The sequence below is a fragment of the Acipenser ruthenus genome, chromosome 11 (genome assembly GCF_902713425.1).
Source record: "Acipenser ruthenus chromosome 11, fAciRut3.2 maternal haplotype, whole genome shotgun sequence".
NCBI lineage: Eukaryota > Metazoa > Chordata > Actinopteri > Acipenseriformes > Acipenseridae > Acipenser > Acipenser ruthenus.
Genome location: NC_081199.1, coordinates 31,849,630 through 31,867,437, shown reverse-complemented (window position 1 = coordinate 31,867,437; position 17,808 = coordinate 31,849,630). Strand labels below are relative to the sequence as shown.

Below are 17,808 nucleotides of genomic sequence, written 5' to 3'. Positions count from 1 at the left end.
TTTATAGATGCACGGTAGAATACTATATTAAGTTATTCACTGTACTAACATGGACATATAAATATATTTCATTAGAGTTTTGTGGGGTCACATTTGACAAGGAGGGTGGGCAGTTTCGTTAATTTTATTAGACCAACAACCTCATTCTAACAAAGCAACTGGGCAAGAATCACATGATACAAACTTTACAAGAAAATACTAAAGTGAATACAAGACTTATTTATTTATTTAGCAGACGCCCTTATCCAGACCGACTTACAGTCGTAAACAAAAATACATTTCAAGAATCACAGTACAAGTATTAATACAATTAAGAGCAAGATAAAATACAATGACTTCAGTTCTAGCAAATACAAGTATATGATATTAACATACTGAGTTTTTTTTTTACATTAACACTCTTGTATGAGAGATATATATATACACACATACACACTATATATATATATATATATATATATATATATATATATATATATATATATATATATATAGTGTGTATGTGTGTGTATATATATATATATATATATATATATACACACACACACACACATACACACACGTATGCTTTTTTATTTGAAAAAGGAAAACTGCTGTGTACAAATCCTTCTTCAGCTGGATAGATATAAATATTTTAAAACAAATTGCAGTGTAGAAAATCCATGTGAATACTGCACATGGAAAACACACACTCTTCAAACTGTATTTTGGCAGCATTGTGGCAAATCACTCATGCTCACACAAACACACTAGTACTATTGAGGCAGACTCCTTAAGGGCTTTTAATAAACTGCTGCTCTGTTCATAGGAGTGGGCACCAAATTCTGACATTTAAAGTTAAATCAATTTATTTGAATGTATTTGCAGTTTGTACCGATTTCTCCAAACATCGATTGCAAGAGCATTTCTCCATACACATTTTTCCTCACGTGCTATATCCAAGTGACAGGTGTGCATTAATTCATACGTGGTTAACAGGTGAGGGGAGAATGTACAACTGCTAATACCATTGTAGTTTAGTGACGTACAGGGGCGAGGTTACTTCAGTCAAGAGAAAAAGAGAGCGCGAGTGTGGAGAGTGTCGTCAGTTAAAACCTACAGTCCCAGGAGAACAACAGCGCCATTCAGTTACATAATTCAGGTCTAAGGGGAAGCGTGGACATTGATACAGAACTGAATCGCGCAATGGCTTTTTCTGCAAAGTGGCTTTTGCTTTATTTACCACTAATCTGTTTCTTCAAGTGGACAGTTATTTCAGCTTTTAACCTTGACACGGAAAATGTTTTCAGGAAAAACGGAGAGCCCGGCAGCTTGTTCGGCTTTTCACTCGCCATGCACAGGCAACTAAATCCCACCGATCAAAGAATGTAAGTTTAAAGAAATTATAAAATGTGACGATTCTGCATTGAGACTGTTGCTAGTGTAATGCAAATGTAGGCTACATTGCATGTTTTAGTTTTCTTTGGAGCATTGCAGGTTGCCGTTATGACGAGGTATAAGTTAACAGGTTCTTGGGGGGGTAGGGGAAGGGGGGATAAGAACAGAAAAATCTGATTAAGATGGATTCAGCTGGTGAGCGCACAGTACAGCTTCGGTTTCATGAACAAATTAATTTGTACATTAAAACAAGTTTATTGTGTTTTAGTTGTATGTATTTATTATTTAGTTTTATTTATTTTTAAACTTAAGTTAACATTGTTGTTAGTCCAAATTGCTAGTCAGTTGCGTGCCTGTTGCAAAAAAGTAGTCGTTGCTGTTCATTCTGCAGAGAACCATGCTAGCTCACTTGTCCTCTCTTGAATTGGTTTGTGTTTCTCAGGAAAGCAATTGTCACACTACCGTTAAGTATTTTAAACTCAGGACAGGTAGTGACTTGTGTTTTTGGACGGATGTTTGAAAACTTTACAGTTTTCACAGCTAAAACTAGTTTAAGAACAATTGAATTCAGCTAGGGATTAAAAAAAAACAAAAAAAAAAACAATGATGGTGATGCTTTGCATTGGTATTCAGAGCACAGCGGGCAGTGCGCAGGGACACAGCATTTACCTCCTGGCCTTTGAGGGCTCTGTAACACGTTGACAAAGGAACGGAAGAAATTATTTTAAATTGGGTTTTATTTCACGCACGGTGTCAGTGCTCTGTGGGGTTCTTCGTTATATGCAAATGTGAGATTACAGTAAATTGAAAACCCCTTTTGCTTCTGGCATTAAGCGTTAAAATTGTTTTCCTTAACATCAGTTGAAAAGCTGTAGTCATATGAACTGTGCCTCAGTCAGCAGCCAGCTTCTTAATGTTCTGCAATGCTCCCTTTTTAGTTAGTTAAATGTTATTACTAGTTTGTTATTACAGCAAGCGTGGTTGGGATTTCCCAGTTTTAAGAGTATGATCACTTCTGTGCAATTTGCATTGTTAAAACATGTTTATTGCAATCCTGAATATAAATTTAAACAGCAACAGTCACTTGAGGTGATCATGTGTGTCTTGGTCCTGCAAAGATTCAGTCTCAGGAGACACCTAATTGTGATGCATGTTCTTGGGACATTACTACTGCACCTTGTATGGTTGAAAAGTAAAATGTCAGTTATGAAAAGCATACCTATTCTAGATATGCAATGTATTCTCTGAACAGGACAGAGTTAGCATTGCAGTACTTCTCCTCGCATTTAGGTTGAGCTCAAATAATTAGGCATAGTTAATTTTAGCCTTTTATTATAGTTATGGACAGTGGGGAAGCATGGACCTGTAACCTTCACTACTGTGGTGACTTGAGCTTGTTATGTTTGTGACCCCAGTCTGTGGATTATTACCCTCATTTCCTGTAATTTCTATTTCTGCTGGAACAAGTGTACACCAGCATCTCAGTTGTGGCGACTGCTAGAAATACAAGATGGGAATGAACCAATTCACTTTTTTAGTACAGGAATGTTTAGTTTTACATCAGTTTAGTTTACTGTATCTGTAGTACCTTTGCTAAAAAGCCTTCTGTTACTCGTGCTGTGTTTTACAGTGTGTATAACTGATGCGTGTCAATGATACTGAAATGAATATCAGGAGTGCTGTAGGATGAAAACATTAACTGGAGCTTAAAGCTATTTGGAGTTAATCTTTTCTGTCTGTATTCCAATGGTCTTGCTTCAAAGGAAATTATTTAATGAAGGGGGGAGGGGGGTGCTACAGTAAACTACCTGCCAGGTTTTCTAAGGAAGAGACACTGACATTATAGAACACGTGCGGAATGCAGATAAGACGGTCCAATACATTTCAGCTCTTTGCTGGAGTTTTCTAGATTTCCATTACATTAGCACATTTTTTATTTTATTAGCTTCAGATTTGCCTTAAGTTACGTTGGTGGGATCGGCATGATGGTGTGCCTGGCAGTCAGGTCGAATACCCACAAGAGGGCGGGTAAGGTTTACACTGCATTATATTCTGGCTGAAGCAGATACTGACACAGAGTAGGCATTCAAAATAGAGGAAGCTGCTGGTCTAGTTGTGTGGATTCTGGAAAACATGCAGTAAACAGTTACATATTGAGATGTCCCAAGTGACTAAATTTCTCTCCAGACAGTATTAGCATTCATCTGCTGTTTTAAAGAAAACCTTGACATTTATCTAGGTTTTAAATTATGCATTTGACTCAGAAGAGAAGCACAGGTCCGGTGGCATTATTTACCAGCATTATTAGTTTAATTTACAGCCACACTCTGTATTGCCACCCTGTTCTACCTATATGTAGTTTTGAAAAAGTCAATAAGCATGCTGTTGACCAAGGCCATAAATGAAGCTCTGTATGTGTGACAAACTGAGGTAAGTGTGCGCCGTGTGTTTTACTTTATGAAGTTGCCAGCACAACTGCCATAAATTTTGAATCTTGGGTGTGTACATTGGGTTTTGCCTCAGTTAACCTTGAATGAATCATAGCTACACAGCCAGACACTTTTTGCAGGAATGACAATCCAGGTCTCTTAAACTGTAAGTCGCAGGTTTGTACTTTAAGGTAGCCTTGGGCAAGGGAGGAAGATTGGTTACAGCATGCCAAATCCTGCTTGAAAAGGCAGAACCAGAAAGTGTATTCAACATCAGAAGCTGTCAGTGCTGCTGAAGGTACAATGCAGCTTTGTCAACCTATTAACAATTGTTTTGTAATAGGTTTTTTTAACTGCCAACTGTTGTTTAGTGCATTGTACTTGAATTGTTACTTGGGCTTCAAATATGGAGAGGTGTTTGAAAGTGTTTTACACAGTCATTTTTAATCACACTCCTAAATGCTACCAGCCGGCATTAAAAAGAAGCCTCCTCTGAGAAAGCAGTAACTTCACTTAATAAAATCTCATTTGGCTCCAAAACCAAAATGTTCAGAGTTTGGATCATTGCTCTACTAACCTGTGAAAACAAAACTAAACTCTACAAACAATATACAGATCAAACACTACCCAAGCTTCAGCTTACCTGGTGCAAGGACGATCTCTGTTAATCGCTGTTGCTTCTCCCACTCTTCAGGCTGAGCATACACCTTCACTGAATTATCTCTTCAGCAAACATTTCTTAGTTTCCTTTTATAGGGTGTGGCCAGGGGTTAATTGGTAATCAATAATTCAGTCACCACCTGGTCACAATTCCTCACTTTTCAATAAACTAATTTAACATTTAAACAGTTAAACATTTCCAAACCAATTTACATGGTGTGACTGTGCAAAGGCAGCCATTTTGGCCCAGGCTGTTCCTCTCGCCTGATCCAAGATTTCTCAGTGTGCAGAACCTCTGCTCTGTCATACTTGGCATACTTTTCAATAAACTTATGCACTCCAATTTAAAAAAAGCTTGCTACAATGTCATGCTCTTTATTTTTTACATAAAGTAGGTTTTACTAAAGCAAAATGAAAGATAACTACTAATTTATTTACACATTAGAATTTGAATATCCTATTTTGGGGATTTCTTGTAGCAATCCATTGGTGCTTGTGCATGGGGTGTTGGCAAGCTTATTTTGTTGGAATAGAAATAGAGAGGGAAATCTATTGAAGTCCATAGAACAATAATTTATCACAGCAAAGAAATGAGGACCAGACAGAACTGAAGATGTTTAATAGGGTTGGAGCATTAAAAGCTTTGGCTCTGATGTGGCCACACATTGAAGCTTTTTATTTCAGTTCTTTGACACGAATGGGAGGAGAGGAGGAGAAGGACACATTTTGATGCTAGTGGCAGACAACCCCCCCCCCCCTGCATTTACATTGCAATCTAGTAAATAAATGTGCAATAAAGTCAAGTATTTCACGTTGGCTGATTGATTTGATAGTCACGGGCTGGTAATGTACGTGGGTATGGAAATCGACTTGTCCATCTGTGCCCAATCCAGCTTGTAAGCTTGTAATCCAGTTTCTATTTCTAATAATTATTATTATTATTGCTAAGAAATAAATAATAATAATAATAATAATAATAATAATAATAATAATAATAATAATAATAATAATAATAATAATAATAATAGTTAGGCAGTATTCCAAAAGAGAATTTTGTTTTTAAACTGGGAAATTCTGAGAACCCCAATCTATAAAGGTGCTTGATCTGTAAAGTTCATGAGATGAAAAAAAAAAAGCACATGATGAAATGACTGAGTGTTGGAAAGTTAAGCTGCTTAGCTGCCTTTGAGCTCCCAGGTGCTGTCCAGATGAGATCCCCTGTACCTGTACACTGTAATAAAGATGACGAACCGATACAGAGGAGTGCAGACTGACTCGTCTCCATGCGGTTTCAATCCAAGGTCTCCACTCTTCAATGAGGACTCCCTAGTGTGTGGTGTGTATTCAAGCTTTAACTCTGACTAGTGAGAAACGAGTCTGTCGAAGGCACTGCAAATCATATTGCTCATCATTTTACTATTCAGAAGAATGAGGTCATCCTGTGTTCAGACAGATTCATTGATTGCTGATGGTTAATAGGCTTGGCTACTGGGTTTGGTTGGTTTTGTTCAGTTTGTGTAGATCCGGCCTTGCTACATATCCAAGCAATTTGACTGATCAGCTAATCAAGCACATCTTTTAAAGTTGTGTATAGCATTGCGATTTAATTTTACTGCAGGTGCTAGAGGGACAGTGTCTGTATTTTTATTTATTTATTTATTTTTTATTTAATGATTTAGTCGTTGCCAATTATTTTTTATTATTTTCTCCCCAATTTGAAACGGGCAATTATTTTTAGGCTCAGCTCACCGCTACCACCCCTGCACTGACTCGGGAGGGCGAAGACGAACACACGCTGTCCTCTGAAGTGTGTGCTGTCAGCCGACCGCTTTTTTACACACTGCAGACTCACCATGCAGCCACCCAGAGCTACAACGTCGGAGGACAACACAGCCCTGGGCAGCTTACAGGCAAGCCCGCAGGCGCCCGGCCAGACTATAGGGGTCGCTGGTGTGCAGTGAGCTGAGGACACCCTAGCCGACCTAGCCCTCCCTCCCCCCGGGCGGCGCTCGGCCAATTGAGCGCTGCCCCCTGGAAGCTCCCGTCCTCGGTCGGCAAAGGAATAGCCCAGACTCGAACTGGCGACGTCCAGACTATAGGGCGCATCCTGCAATCCACCCGGAGTGTCTTTACTGGATGTGCAACTCGGGAGCCCCCCTGGACAGTGTCTGTATTTTAATAAAAATGCTAACTATGTAGTTAATCTATGCATTTGAAGCGTTTGCACATGTTAAAACAGGTGCAAAGGGAACCATATAATCTATGTAGTTTGTGGCTGTTAAATGTACATATTCTCTGACAAGGGAAACTCAGGGTGAATGTTGCAGCAACGTTTTAACGAGTTTTAGTGAGACAATAATGGTTTACCAGCCACAACCATATGTGTGACTTGTACTGCTAAAGGTAAAACCGATGTAAAATGATCAGTTGCAGGGCTCTACATTTAGATTTTTTACTACTGGCCCCTTGGGCCACTGAGGTAGTGTTTTTACTGGCTTGGATACAATTTTAACTGGCCCAGTAATAAGTACAAAACTGGGCAATGGCAACTAGTACTAGAATTGTTCAAACGTTATTTTATAGTTATTTTTTTACATATTTTTGTCCAATATTTAGTTATGTGAAGGGCTCTGAGATGTTTTACATGAAAAGCACTATATAATAATACATTTCTTACACTACAGTACCTGTATCTGTTGAAAAAATAAACGAATCTCGGAATTCACGGCTCCCACGTGGTGCATCCAGTAAAGGCGCTCCACGTCGCCAGTTCGAGTCCCAGCTATTCCACTGCCGACCGTGGACAGGAGTCCAGGGGACGGGGGTGGGGGACAGGTCGGCCAGGGTGTCCTTGGCTCACAGCGCACCTGTAGTCTGGCTGGGTGCCTGCGGACTTGCCTGTAAGCTGCCCAGAGCTGCGTTGTCCTCTGACACTGTAGCTCAGAGGAGGCTGCATGGTGGGCCTGCAGTGTGAAAAGAAGCTGACGGCACATGCTTCGGAGGACAGCGTGTGTTCGTCTTCACCGCTCCCGAGTCAGCGCAGGGGGGGGGGGGGGGTAGTGGTGGGCTGAGCCAAATAATATTGGCTATTCCAAATTGCGAGAAAAAATGATAAAAACAATTGGCGACTCGGTGAGTCTGGTGGCTGACTTTAACAACAGTTCGGTGCGCACATAGGCTCACCGGTGAATAAAACAACGAGGCCACTATATCACCGTGCTCGGCAAGTTAATTGCAGAGTAATGTATTAGGTTGTGTGTTAGCGCCATTCAAAAATAAAATAAACAATCTTATGGAATTATTTGTTTAACCATTCTGATTATGTGTATACCGTGTGTTTAAATGGTAATAGCTGATCTATTTTTTTAAATCTGGCTTTTTGTACATTTAACATGCTTTGACTAGATGACAATTTAAAAATAAAATAATTAGTTATCATCTGCAATAAATTCACCCAATGTTTAATTTTTAAACCATTATTGTGTTATTTTATATACTGTTATTTTTGGCTTCAGAGTTGCCACGGGGTCAATAAATTAAAGAAAAAAAAAAATCTCTGTTTATTTTCACTGTGGAAATCTGGTCTACATGGACAGTGTGAGAAACTGAAGTTCTCGTAGAGATTTTGGTCAGACACCAAAATCTTGCTGAACTAGACAAAACTTACAAAACAGTAAAACATATTCAATCTTTTCTCAAAACACTTTGTTTAATGCCGTAGGAGAACCATGCAGAATTGGGTAAACTGCATTCTCCTACTGTAGGCATTCAAGAAATGTATAAATTAGCAAAGTGCTCCCCAGTGCTTTCTTCCACAACAATATGTAAGAATCTAAAACATGCTATATTAAAAACCAGAGCAATACATCAATAGCTGCCATCTTTCAATATGCCTTGTAGGATACTGTAAACATCCGGTTCACACACCATATAAATGAGCCGAGTGCACTTACAAATTGCATTGTGAACACAAACAGAGTCGGTTCTGAAAAAAAACGAACAGGGGAAGAAAAAAAAAAGTTTAGCTCGCATGCATATTCTTTCATGATGGTTTTTAATTTCCGTATGTTTAGTAATGTGTACGGTAACCAAAGAGAGCCCACGTCTGAAATAAAAAAGTGGCTAAGCGAAGCCTTTCAATATACTGTCAGAAAATGAAAATACTGTATTCAAGATTTGAAAATGTATGTGTACAAATGATACTCATTTTTTACAAGCAAGCCCGCAAACCCGCCCGTATGGTAAAAGCAACGCTAAAAGGTGAACGGATTTATACTAATCCTAATAATAAACACTATTCAAACAATAATCATAATAAAAATAATCGTTCTCAGATCATTGTCGCTTGTAGCCTCTCCCAAGTCAGCACCAATCTTACTGCTGATACGAACAAGTCCTGTAAAGATTGTGAATGGCATTTCGAACACATTGTAACCCAAATCAAAACGGTAGACAATTCGATCCCATTGTCCAGCTTCCACGTGGCGTATCTGGGTATCCATCGGTGCTGTTTTTCCCCCCTGCAGTCACAGCAGCAGACAAACACCTGCTGTCTTGTGAACTATTACTGTGAGACTGGATATGAGGGCAACTAAATGTTGAATTCCCAACAAAAAAGCTGTTTTATCTGCAAGTCTGGGTAACTGACATTTGTTTCACTGTCATCAGGAAGCCAGATTAAGTCTTTCTTCCACTCCACTCTATATTTTCATCTTAATTCTTTTTTTCATAATTTCTTTCTTTATCATTATTGATTTAAACGCTTTACTTTTGGCTTATTGGTGCAGTTGGTTGCTTAGTTGTAAAAAAAAAAAAAAAAAAAAACGAACTGTAGAAAATTACCGTGTTGAGTGGTCATTGGCTTAAAAATATCTTCGACACATTTCTGAATCCTACTGATGCTAACCTAAATGTGTAGCTGCTGCTGCAAGCTATCTCCTGGTTTATTTCCAATGGTTCATCTTGGGAGGAAAAACAGCCTAGACTATGTTCAGAGGAGAGAGGCGAGGACAGTATAGTGATACACTCTTATTCTTGTCCATCAAAATGAAAGAACCTTTATTTGCTTTTTTTCAGAAGCAAGAGACCAAAACCAGAGACCCTTTTCTATAAAAGCGTCTAACGATTAGACATGCCGAGTCTAATCTGGCATAAAATGTAGAGTGTAGAGCAACGTAAGGAATGTGTTCATTGGAAACAACTCTCCCCAACTGAAAACAAGGGCCACCCTTTACAGTACTGGTAGTCTACTGAAAATCTAACCCTGTGGTTAGAAGGACAATCTAAAAATATTGAAATAGCTTAAATGGAGTTAAAGCAGCACATAGTTGTCAAATGAGATGGAGCATTTTGCTTTGTAATAATAGAAACCTTGTTTCCATGTGTCCTGTAGGCTGACTGGGCCTGAAGCGTAAGTGTAGCGCTTGAATGCCAATGTTGACCGTCAGTAACTTGTTAAATTCCACAGCTTTCGTTTGAAATGTTCTGCTGGGGACCGAGAGTCAGTTGTGGATTGCATTTCAAAACATCCTCCAGTATGAAGGAATGTGTTGTCATTCTTTTAGAAAAGACTTCACGCTGTCAGTTCCTGTTGGATGCAGGTGCAAACCACAAAGATGAGATTTGTATTTAATTTGGTGCATGTTTTACTTGACATGGTTTTGTGTTCAAGTACAGAAATCATATTTAGTTCCATGTGTTGGTATTTGCAATGGGATTCGTTTGTCTCCACATACACATTTCTAGTTGGAGTGTGATCATCCTATATAGGGATTCAGTCTGAGCATTTCCCTGAAGGTGCTGCATAGTTCAGGAGGGGTGGAGGAAGCACTTTTGCCAATAAATGTTTCCAATATGTGTTTAGTTATTGCTGTTGCATTTTACACATAAATGTTTTGTATTTTTCATTCACAATATGTTGCACGTTAGGTTAAGTGTGTGCTCTGTGGAAGGGAGTATTGGCATGCCTGCTATCTGTCTGCTTTAACCTGACAGAGAGCCAACCCACTAGACTGCAGCGTGCAATCCTAACACTTGTGCTTTTGGTATTTAAAGGAAATTGTAGTAGGGTTTAAATGAATGTGCCTTAAGGAGGAGATCAACAGATTACTCATGTAAATGTTAGAAATCCATAAACGTCAAAACCCTAAAGCCTAATTTGGTATTCTTCAGATGCAGCTGTGAAGGCAAGACTACATATTGACTTTGTTCTGATTTGCATCTGGCTGCGTATTGGGAGGAGATTGCTTTGGTATTTGTGTTTTACTCCCTCTGGGGAGCCCTTATTTGATAAATGAAAGGTCTGCATGACACATGCCTGGGGATCAATGGCGGATGTACAGCTGAGTGCAGGGATTTCTACATTTAAGGGGCTTCTGATAAAATGATTGAATTTTTCTTTGAAGATTCCTCATATCTAACCTATATTATCTCCAGTTTTGAACAATCCAAGGAACCAGGGTTGACATTTTTTTTTTTGTTTGTTTTTTTGTTAAACAAAAATAAAAAAAAACGGATTTATTTGATTTGAATCAGATTTTTATTATTAATCTTTTTTTTTTTTTGTATTACCATACTTGTAGCTCTACAGAACCTCCAAACTGTAAATTTCAGGAAGTTGGAAATGGTGGTTTGTGAATAGCTACATACCAAACTAAATTACTCAATCTTAAATGAATACATAAATAAAGCAAATTATTTATCATTGTGGCATCCTCTAAATGTGAACCACAATATGTGAACTACAAGAATTTAGCGATGGAGTACACCAGAGAAAAATACCCGTCACTCATCCCAGTCATTCTTTTCTTTTACTTTTCTTTCTTTGATTTCCTCTTTCTGTGTCAGTCCAAACACATGCAGTTGTTACTTAGGACTACTTTCCTGTTCCTGATTGCACCACTAAATACTGGTTTCAGCGGGTCTTAACACAGTGCTCAGTTGTCTTTTTGGGACCCCATTGCACTGTCATCAGAATCGCTTCGGCGAATGTGTTAATGATGGGGCAGGCGCTCTCTAACGGGGTAAGACATGTCTTCATAATACCATTTCAGTGCAGTATTTATTTTTACGTCTTCGCTCCGTTTATGCAGCACAGAATCGGTTCACGCTTGCAATCGCATTTGCCCTAAGAGATGAAAACATATAAAATACAATACGGTGCATTTGGGGAGCTAGATTTATCAAGCTTTTGCCCCAGTGCAAGGTTTTAAAGGAGAAAAAGGCAAATTATATATTACAAAATAAGGAAGTTTAGTGTTATTTCTTATGAAATGTTTACAGCCTTTTGCACTCTTTATAAAAAAAAAAATACAGTCTAACTTCACTATAACAAACCCGGCTTATAACGAACACTCGTTTTTAACGATCCAAGCAGCAAGAACCGTTTTTTTCAATGGAAATTAGACCTATTAGAACGATCACTTTTACAAAATCTACCCGGATAAAACGATTTCAGTCGTACCTGACACTGAACTTTCTCCAGTGTGAAAGTGTTATTCTCTCAGTGAAAAAATACCTTGGTAGGCTAATTCGAAGATGAGGCTGATTTCATAGATAACCTATTGCAGTGCGAATCATGTGTGACGTATGCAACCGTTGCCATCTTCACAGAAACTGCAACCATGGCAACAGGCGTGAGGAGGTAACAAGACTGAAACAGCGTGCATTGAGAAAAGCACGAAAGATATGAAGCAATCTACCCTGGATGTTTTTCAAGAGAAAGGACACGTAATTACTAGGGGTACAACAATTAATCGATGCATCGGTTATTGATAATCTGTCCTTACATTTTACCGAGCTTCGATTTACATTTTGGTGAATCGATCCATTGAATTAGTACCCAGATGCCTGTTGCCAGTTTGCATTAAAACCTTGAGTGTAAGTGCGCTGCTTCTAATGCTAGTACGATAGATTTCCTCGTCGCTAGTGTATACACTTCAAGCCTACATTACGCATTGGATAAGACAAATCAGAAGTAGGCCAAGTATTCACATTTTATTTTATTTATTTAAAAATTAAGGCAACACGGTTTTGTTTTGCTTTTTTATCTATTAAATCTACCAATTATCTTTTGTTTCAAAGCATGTTGTATTTGGATTATATATATATATATATATATATATATATATATATATATATATATATATATATATAAACATATCTATCTCGAACACCCCAATAGCTTGAGTTTTATCTAGTGCGACAGTATGTGCTTAATTAAATATTTACCTTTCCTATAAAAGCTATAATTAAAAAAAAAAAAAAAATTCTAGACTGGCTAGACTGGAAAACTGCCAGCAGCCAGTTTTGGCATTTTGGTTAATGACGCAAATCAGTGACAACCCTCCGACAACATTATTGTCCAGTCTCCATGGATACATCTCTAACAAAGGGATGTTTGGTGGGACTAGTGATACTTAATTAGATGCCGTGATGACACACATTTTAAGAAATCTGCAAGATTTAAGGTATTATGTATTCCAAGTAACTTTTTAGAAATAATATGACCCTGTTTGTCCGTTGGACTCACAGTCTACTGTATGTCACTCATGTCACAAATGTCAGAATCTGGGGCCAGCAAAAATTTTTACTGAACGTCCTTAACAAAGAGATGCTTGTTTGTCGTCTTTGGCAACTTTTTTGGAAATGATCCACAACCATGACACATTTATTTATTTATTTATTTATTTGTAAATCTGTTTAACTTTGACTTCAAGATTCAGCAAAAGCTTTGTTATACATACTAGTGTGATCATTTTTTAAGGAATTGACGTGCAGAAAACAAGAAGAATGATGCAGATCAGGATTGACCATTTTATATTCCATTTGCAAAAGCTGTGATCTGTACTAGTATTGTCTATTTGCTCTTTAATAAATACCTACCAAATATGTAACATGTTTCAAAGTAATAAACTGAGTTGGATATACCTCACACAGAGTCAAAGTGCCTGCAATGAAATCCAATCCATTCATTCTGAAGTGTATAAAGATAATTTAATGAAACATACTGTTCAGTTTTATTATAAATAGTATCTGCAAATAGTTTTTTTTATAGAAAATGTGCTTCTCTTGTTTACAAGGTTTTTTTTTTAATTGAACTTTTTCTTTATATATTTGGAATTCATTTAAAAAAAAAAAAAAAAAAAAGAACTACAATCTGAAGCCTCTGCATGCCTACAGCAGTAAGTAATCCCTCACCTCAGACAGTCATTGTCTTTGGTAAGCTGGGGTGTACAATTTATTTTCTAGCATGTTGATAACAAGAAATTAAGCCTGACCCATTAAGTACCAAATGCATTTTGTATTTATGTAATTTGCTACATTCTAAATCAATATTTCTTCACAGAAAAAAATGTAATCCTTTCTTTTGACTACAAACTGCTCTGTCCTATTGAGGCCAGTCAAGTTAGACGTGCCTGTAATCAGACCTGTGAAATGTCATGCCGGCTATGAAGATCAACACATAGAAAATGGAGCTTTAGCATCACTGTGGGAAGGACAACACCAAGAAATGTATCATTTTTAGGCTTCAGTTTCTATTTTATATTGAGGCATCAGAAGGGCTATATATGCAGAATTAATTACATTCCTCTAACAGTATAGTTAGAGGAAATTGAAATAAGCGGTAGATGCCAGTTAAAATGCTCCAACAAATTACAAAGTAGCCTTTCCTCAAATTAGGACAATGGCACTTAATGGGTTAAAACACTGGACCCTGCAGCTACGGTTTAACCCACAACCTCCTCATATACACCATCTGCATATACATTTCTACTCAATATTCTGAAAGGTTGTTTTTAGAATGCTTCTGCATGAACTTAATGACCCCTTTGAGCTTTTACCAATAGCACCACAAAGTGGGGTCCGGGTATTTGTCAGTGTATGGTACTTGGAGATCATTTCCAAAGAAGGTAGACAAAAACTTATAAATTATTCAATGCAGGCTGCTGGAAATGAAAGCTGCAAACAGTATATATGTTTTCTGTTAAAATGACATTATATGATTTAAAATCAGGAGAGTTGCAATATATGCTTATTATTCATCGTTGCAGTTTTATTTTTATAATCTGCAGAATGATCTACGTTAGATAAATTGGCTTAGTTTTCATGTTATGATTAGCCTAAAGAGGATTTTCCCCAAAATGTTTCCTGTCATGGAAAAATAGATTTGCTTTCCCCAACATCAGTGTTGCATTAAGTGAATTGGTCTTTTCATCAGTACAGTATGTATTCACCTTGCTTGTGTGTAGGCGTGTGATCACAGTGGGTTCACTTCAGCATGTTTCGCAATGCATGGTTGTGGAAGTTTCATTTTTTAGTATGAAATGCTTTTGTTTCATAGCAGCTGTTTTGGTCAGCTGTGGGAGTGTAAGAAATCAATCCATCAGGTGGTGGTGTATTGTAGAGTACTCTACAGCTGTCAGAAAGGTCCAGTTCTCAGTACAGTACAATCTTTATGCTACCCATTTTGTGTCGGGTTTTAAATAGTTGAGAATATATAGTAGCGTTAATTACAGTAGGAAGACCTGGATTAAGAGTTCCATTTTAAATGAAACCTGCAATTCACATTCTGTAATGCTGGTACAGTATCAAAGGACATCCGAAAAGAGTCGTATTGTACCAACGTTAATGTGAACGGTCATACTGGCAGATAAATATTTGTGCTCTATGTCAAATCATTGTGATTCATTATTTTAATTGGAGTTGAATGGGTGTTTTGCCTCTGCAGAATGCATTGATATGCAGAATTGTTCTGAATGTCATCGGTACAAGTTATGAAAAGACTGTACATACTGATAATCCTGTTTTATTTTACAGATTGCTTGTTGGAGCACCTAAAGCAAAGTCTTTATCCAATCAAAAGGCCAACATAACTGGTGGTTTGTACAGCTGTCAACTTAACATACAACAAGATGATTGTAAGCGCGTCATGTTTGACAATGACAGTAAGTCCAGTTTATAAACGTACACATGCAGTTCAATTTTGGTATCATAAGCTTATGCTCTTTTTCTTGCATTGCACATACCTTCTCTTGTGTCCTTTCTTGTGTTAAATGCTGTGTATCTACAATTCCAGTTAACCCGTCAGAAGAGAACAAGGAAAACCAGTGGATGGGTGTGACAGTACAAAGTCAGGGACCAGGTGGAAAGATTGTGGTAAGTGTTGTTTATATTTGGTACATAGCTGTATGCCGTGATTCACTCAGTAAAGTTACATTACAGGTGGAGTCTGGTTAAAATGACCGGTTTCGCTGCCGTATTATTTTAACCTTTGTACATGTGAATGATCCAGATCTTTTTCTCGCATCCATTTTACTTCATATTTACAAACCCGGGGATGCGTTGTTTTTGTTTAGTTTCTATCCTGCTCATTTCTGAAACCTCGAAATATGAAACCTTTGATTGATCTATTTTAATTGACAAAAACACCTTTCTACACACATTTGAAATGCTTCTCTTACCACAGACCTGTGCACATCGGTACGAGAAGCGACAGTTTGTAAATACACCACAGGAATCCAGAGACATCATTGGCCGCTGCTATGTTCTGAGTGAAGACCTGACCATTCAGGATGAGATGGACGGGGGTGGCTGGAAGTTCTGTGACGGTCGATTGCGGGGGCATGAGAGGTTTGGCTCTTGTCAGCAGGGTCTATCAGCAACTTTCACAAAGGACTATCATTATATTATTTTTGGAGCACCAGGCACCTACAACTGGAAAGGTATACCTACTTCTAAGCTGTGCAAATTTATTTTATCAAAGTTTATGAAATGGCATTAGTCTTGTTTGGGAAAACCTGTAAAACTTGTCTGTTGTTGACCCCTGTAGGACATAAGAAGTATTGCAATACTGAGCTCTGAAGAATATTAAATAGGCCTACACGGGCTCTACAGTACACCCATATGATCCCTCCATGACCATAAGACAGGGGTCTCCAATCCGGGGCCTGGAGGGCCAGAGTCCCTGCTGGTTTTTGTTCCAAATGTACCCTAAATTACTTAATTGGACCAATTAAGCTTCTAATAAGCACTTAATTGGTCCAATTAAGTAATTTAACAAAAACCAGCAGGGACAGCGGCCCTCCGGGACCAGGATTGGAGACTATTGCATAAGACATCCTGTTTTGTCATTTCAAAACTAATCCAGAAAAGTCATCTACCCCTTTTTATTTTGAGTTGTGTGTTTTCTAAAGAAAAAAAAAAAAAAAAAAAAGATAATTTTATGCCATGCATTTGTAAAACATTTACATTTTTTGTGTGTGTGTGTGTGTGTTCATCTGTGATTCCTATACTTTCCATCTCCATCACTCCAGGGGTTGTGCGAGTAGAGCAAAGGAACAATACTCTTGTGGATTTAGGAATCTTGGAAGATGGTCCCTATGAAGTTGGGGATGAGACCCGTTTTGATGAAAACCTAGTGCCTGTGCCAGCTAACAGTTACCTAGGTAGGGGGCAGTAACACAGGGGAAGGTGACTGCAGATAACCATGCTTAGACAGCAGCAACTCAATTGGCAATATTTTTACATGGCAGCATACAAACATCAAATTACTGCCTTGAGATTCTGTAGAGTTCATATACTGTACTTTCTCTGAAAGTGAGCTACAGTAAGTGTTTGCTTGGTGTGTTTCTAAGGGATCAGATTCTGCAGTCATCGGCTTCTCATTTTCTTTTTCTATTTCTTGCGAGCACTAAATTCTAGATTTTCCTTGTGTACAGGTCTGCTGTTTTTGACAAGTATGTCTAATACTGATCCTGATCAGTTTGTGTATAAATCACAACCTCCACGGGTAAACGTGGAGAAATACTCTGATGTGATGACCAATAGCTACTTAGGTTTGTGACCTCTCAGGTGACTTAGGTGTGCCATCCAACCCATTACCTTTTGACACATGGCTTGAAGTCCACCACTTACATCATTTCCATTAAAATAACCCTTTTTCATGAATACAAAATTAATGAGAATACATTTTCGTGTTTACACTGTGTCATATCATGTATATATATCATTATGAAAACTGAAACAGTTTTCTGAGCATATGTTCTGAAAATCTGTCAGTATTTTATATTTAATTTGAACCCCATCTTTGGGTTCGTTATGTTCATAAACAGGGGTTCTCAAACTTTTTTGTTGGGACCCCCTTTGGAAATGTTTCAGGCTGTGACGACACCCCACCCCGCGGTGCGATATCATACTTTGCTCTACCTATCAGCCTGAAGAAACATGTATTTGTGGCAAGCACAATATAGAAGACAGAATTGCTCTCCCTCAGCCTAAGGAAACATTTATGTGTGTAAAATTAAATATAGCACCTACATCTCAGACAGTGTCAATTCTAGAG

General features: G+C 38.0%; 1 protein-coding gene across 3 annotated transcripts in view; it reads left to right on the top strand.

Annotated features, from left to right (window-relative positions):
• The first annotated feature begins 1,053 nt into the window (after nucleotides 1-1,053).
• Nucleotides 1,054-17,808, top strand: part of LOC117426148 (integrin alpha-6-like) — a 30,427-nt gene continuing 13,672 nt past the window's right edge. Inside the window, exons 1-6 of one of the 3 annotated variants that reach the window (XM_059033678.1) lie at nucleotides 1,054-1,367; nucleotides 15,285-15,412; nucleotides 15,544-15,623; nucleotides 15,934-16,189; nucleotides 16,781-16,912; nucleotides 17,186-17,302. In XM_059033678.1, the coding sequence (XP_058889661.1) occupies nucleotides 1,186-1,367; nucleotides 15,285-15,412; nucleotides 15,544-15,623; nucleotides 15,934-16,189; nucleotides 16,781-16,912; nucleotides 17,186-17,302 (895 nt within the window). In that variant the 5' untranslated portion in view covers nucleotides 1,054-1,185. The remainder of the gene's footprint in view (nucleotides 1,368-15,284; nucleotides 15,413-15,543; nucleotides 15,624-15,933; nucleotides 16,190-16,780; nucleotides 16,913-17,185; nucleotides 17,303-17,808) is intronic. The other 2 variants (XM_034043483.3, XM_034043484.3) reach the window with 2 other exon arrangements.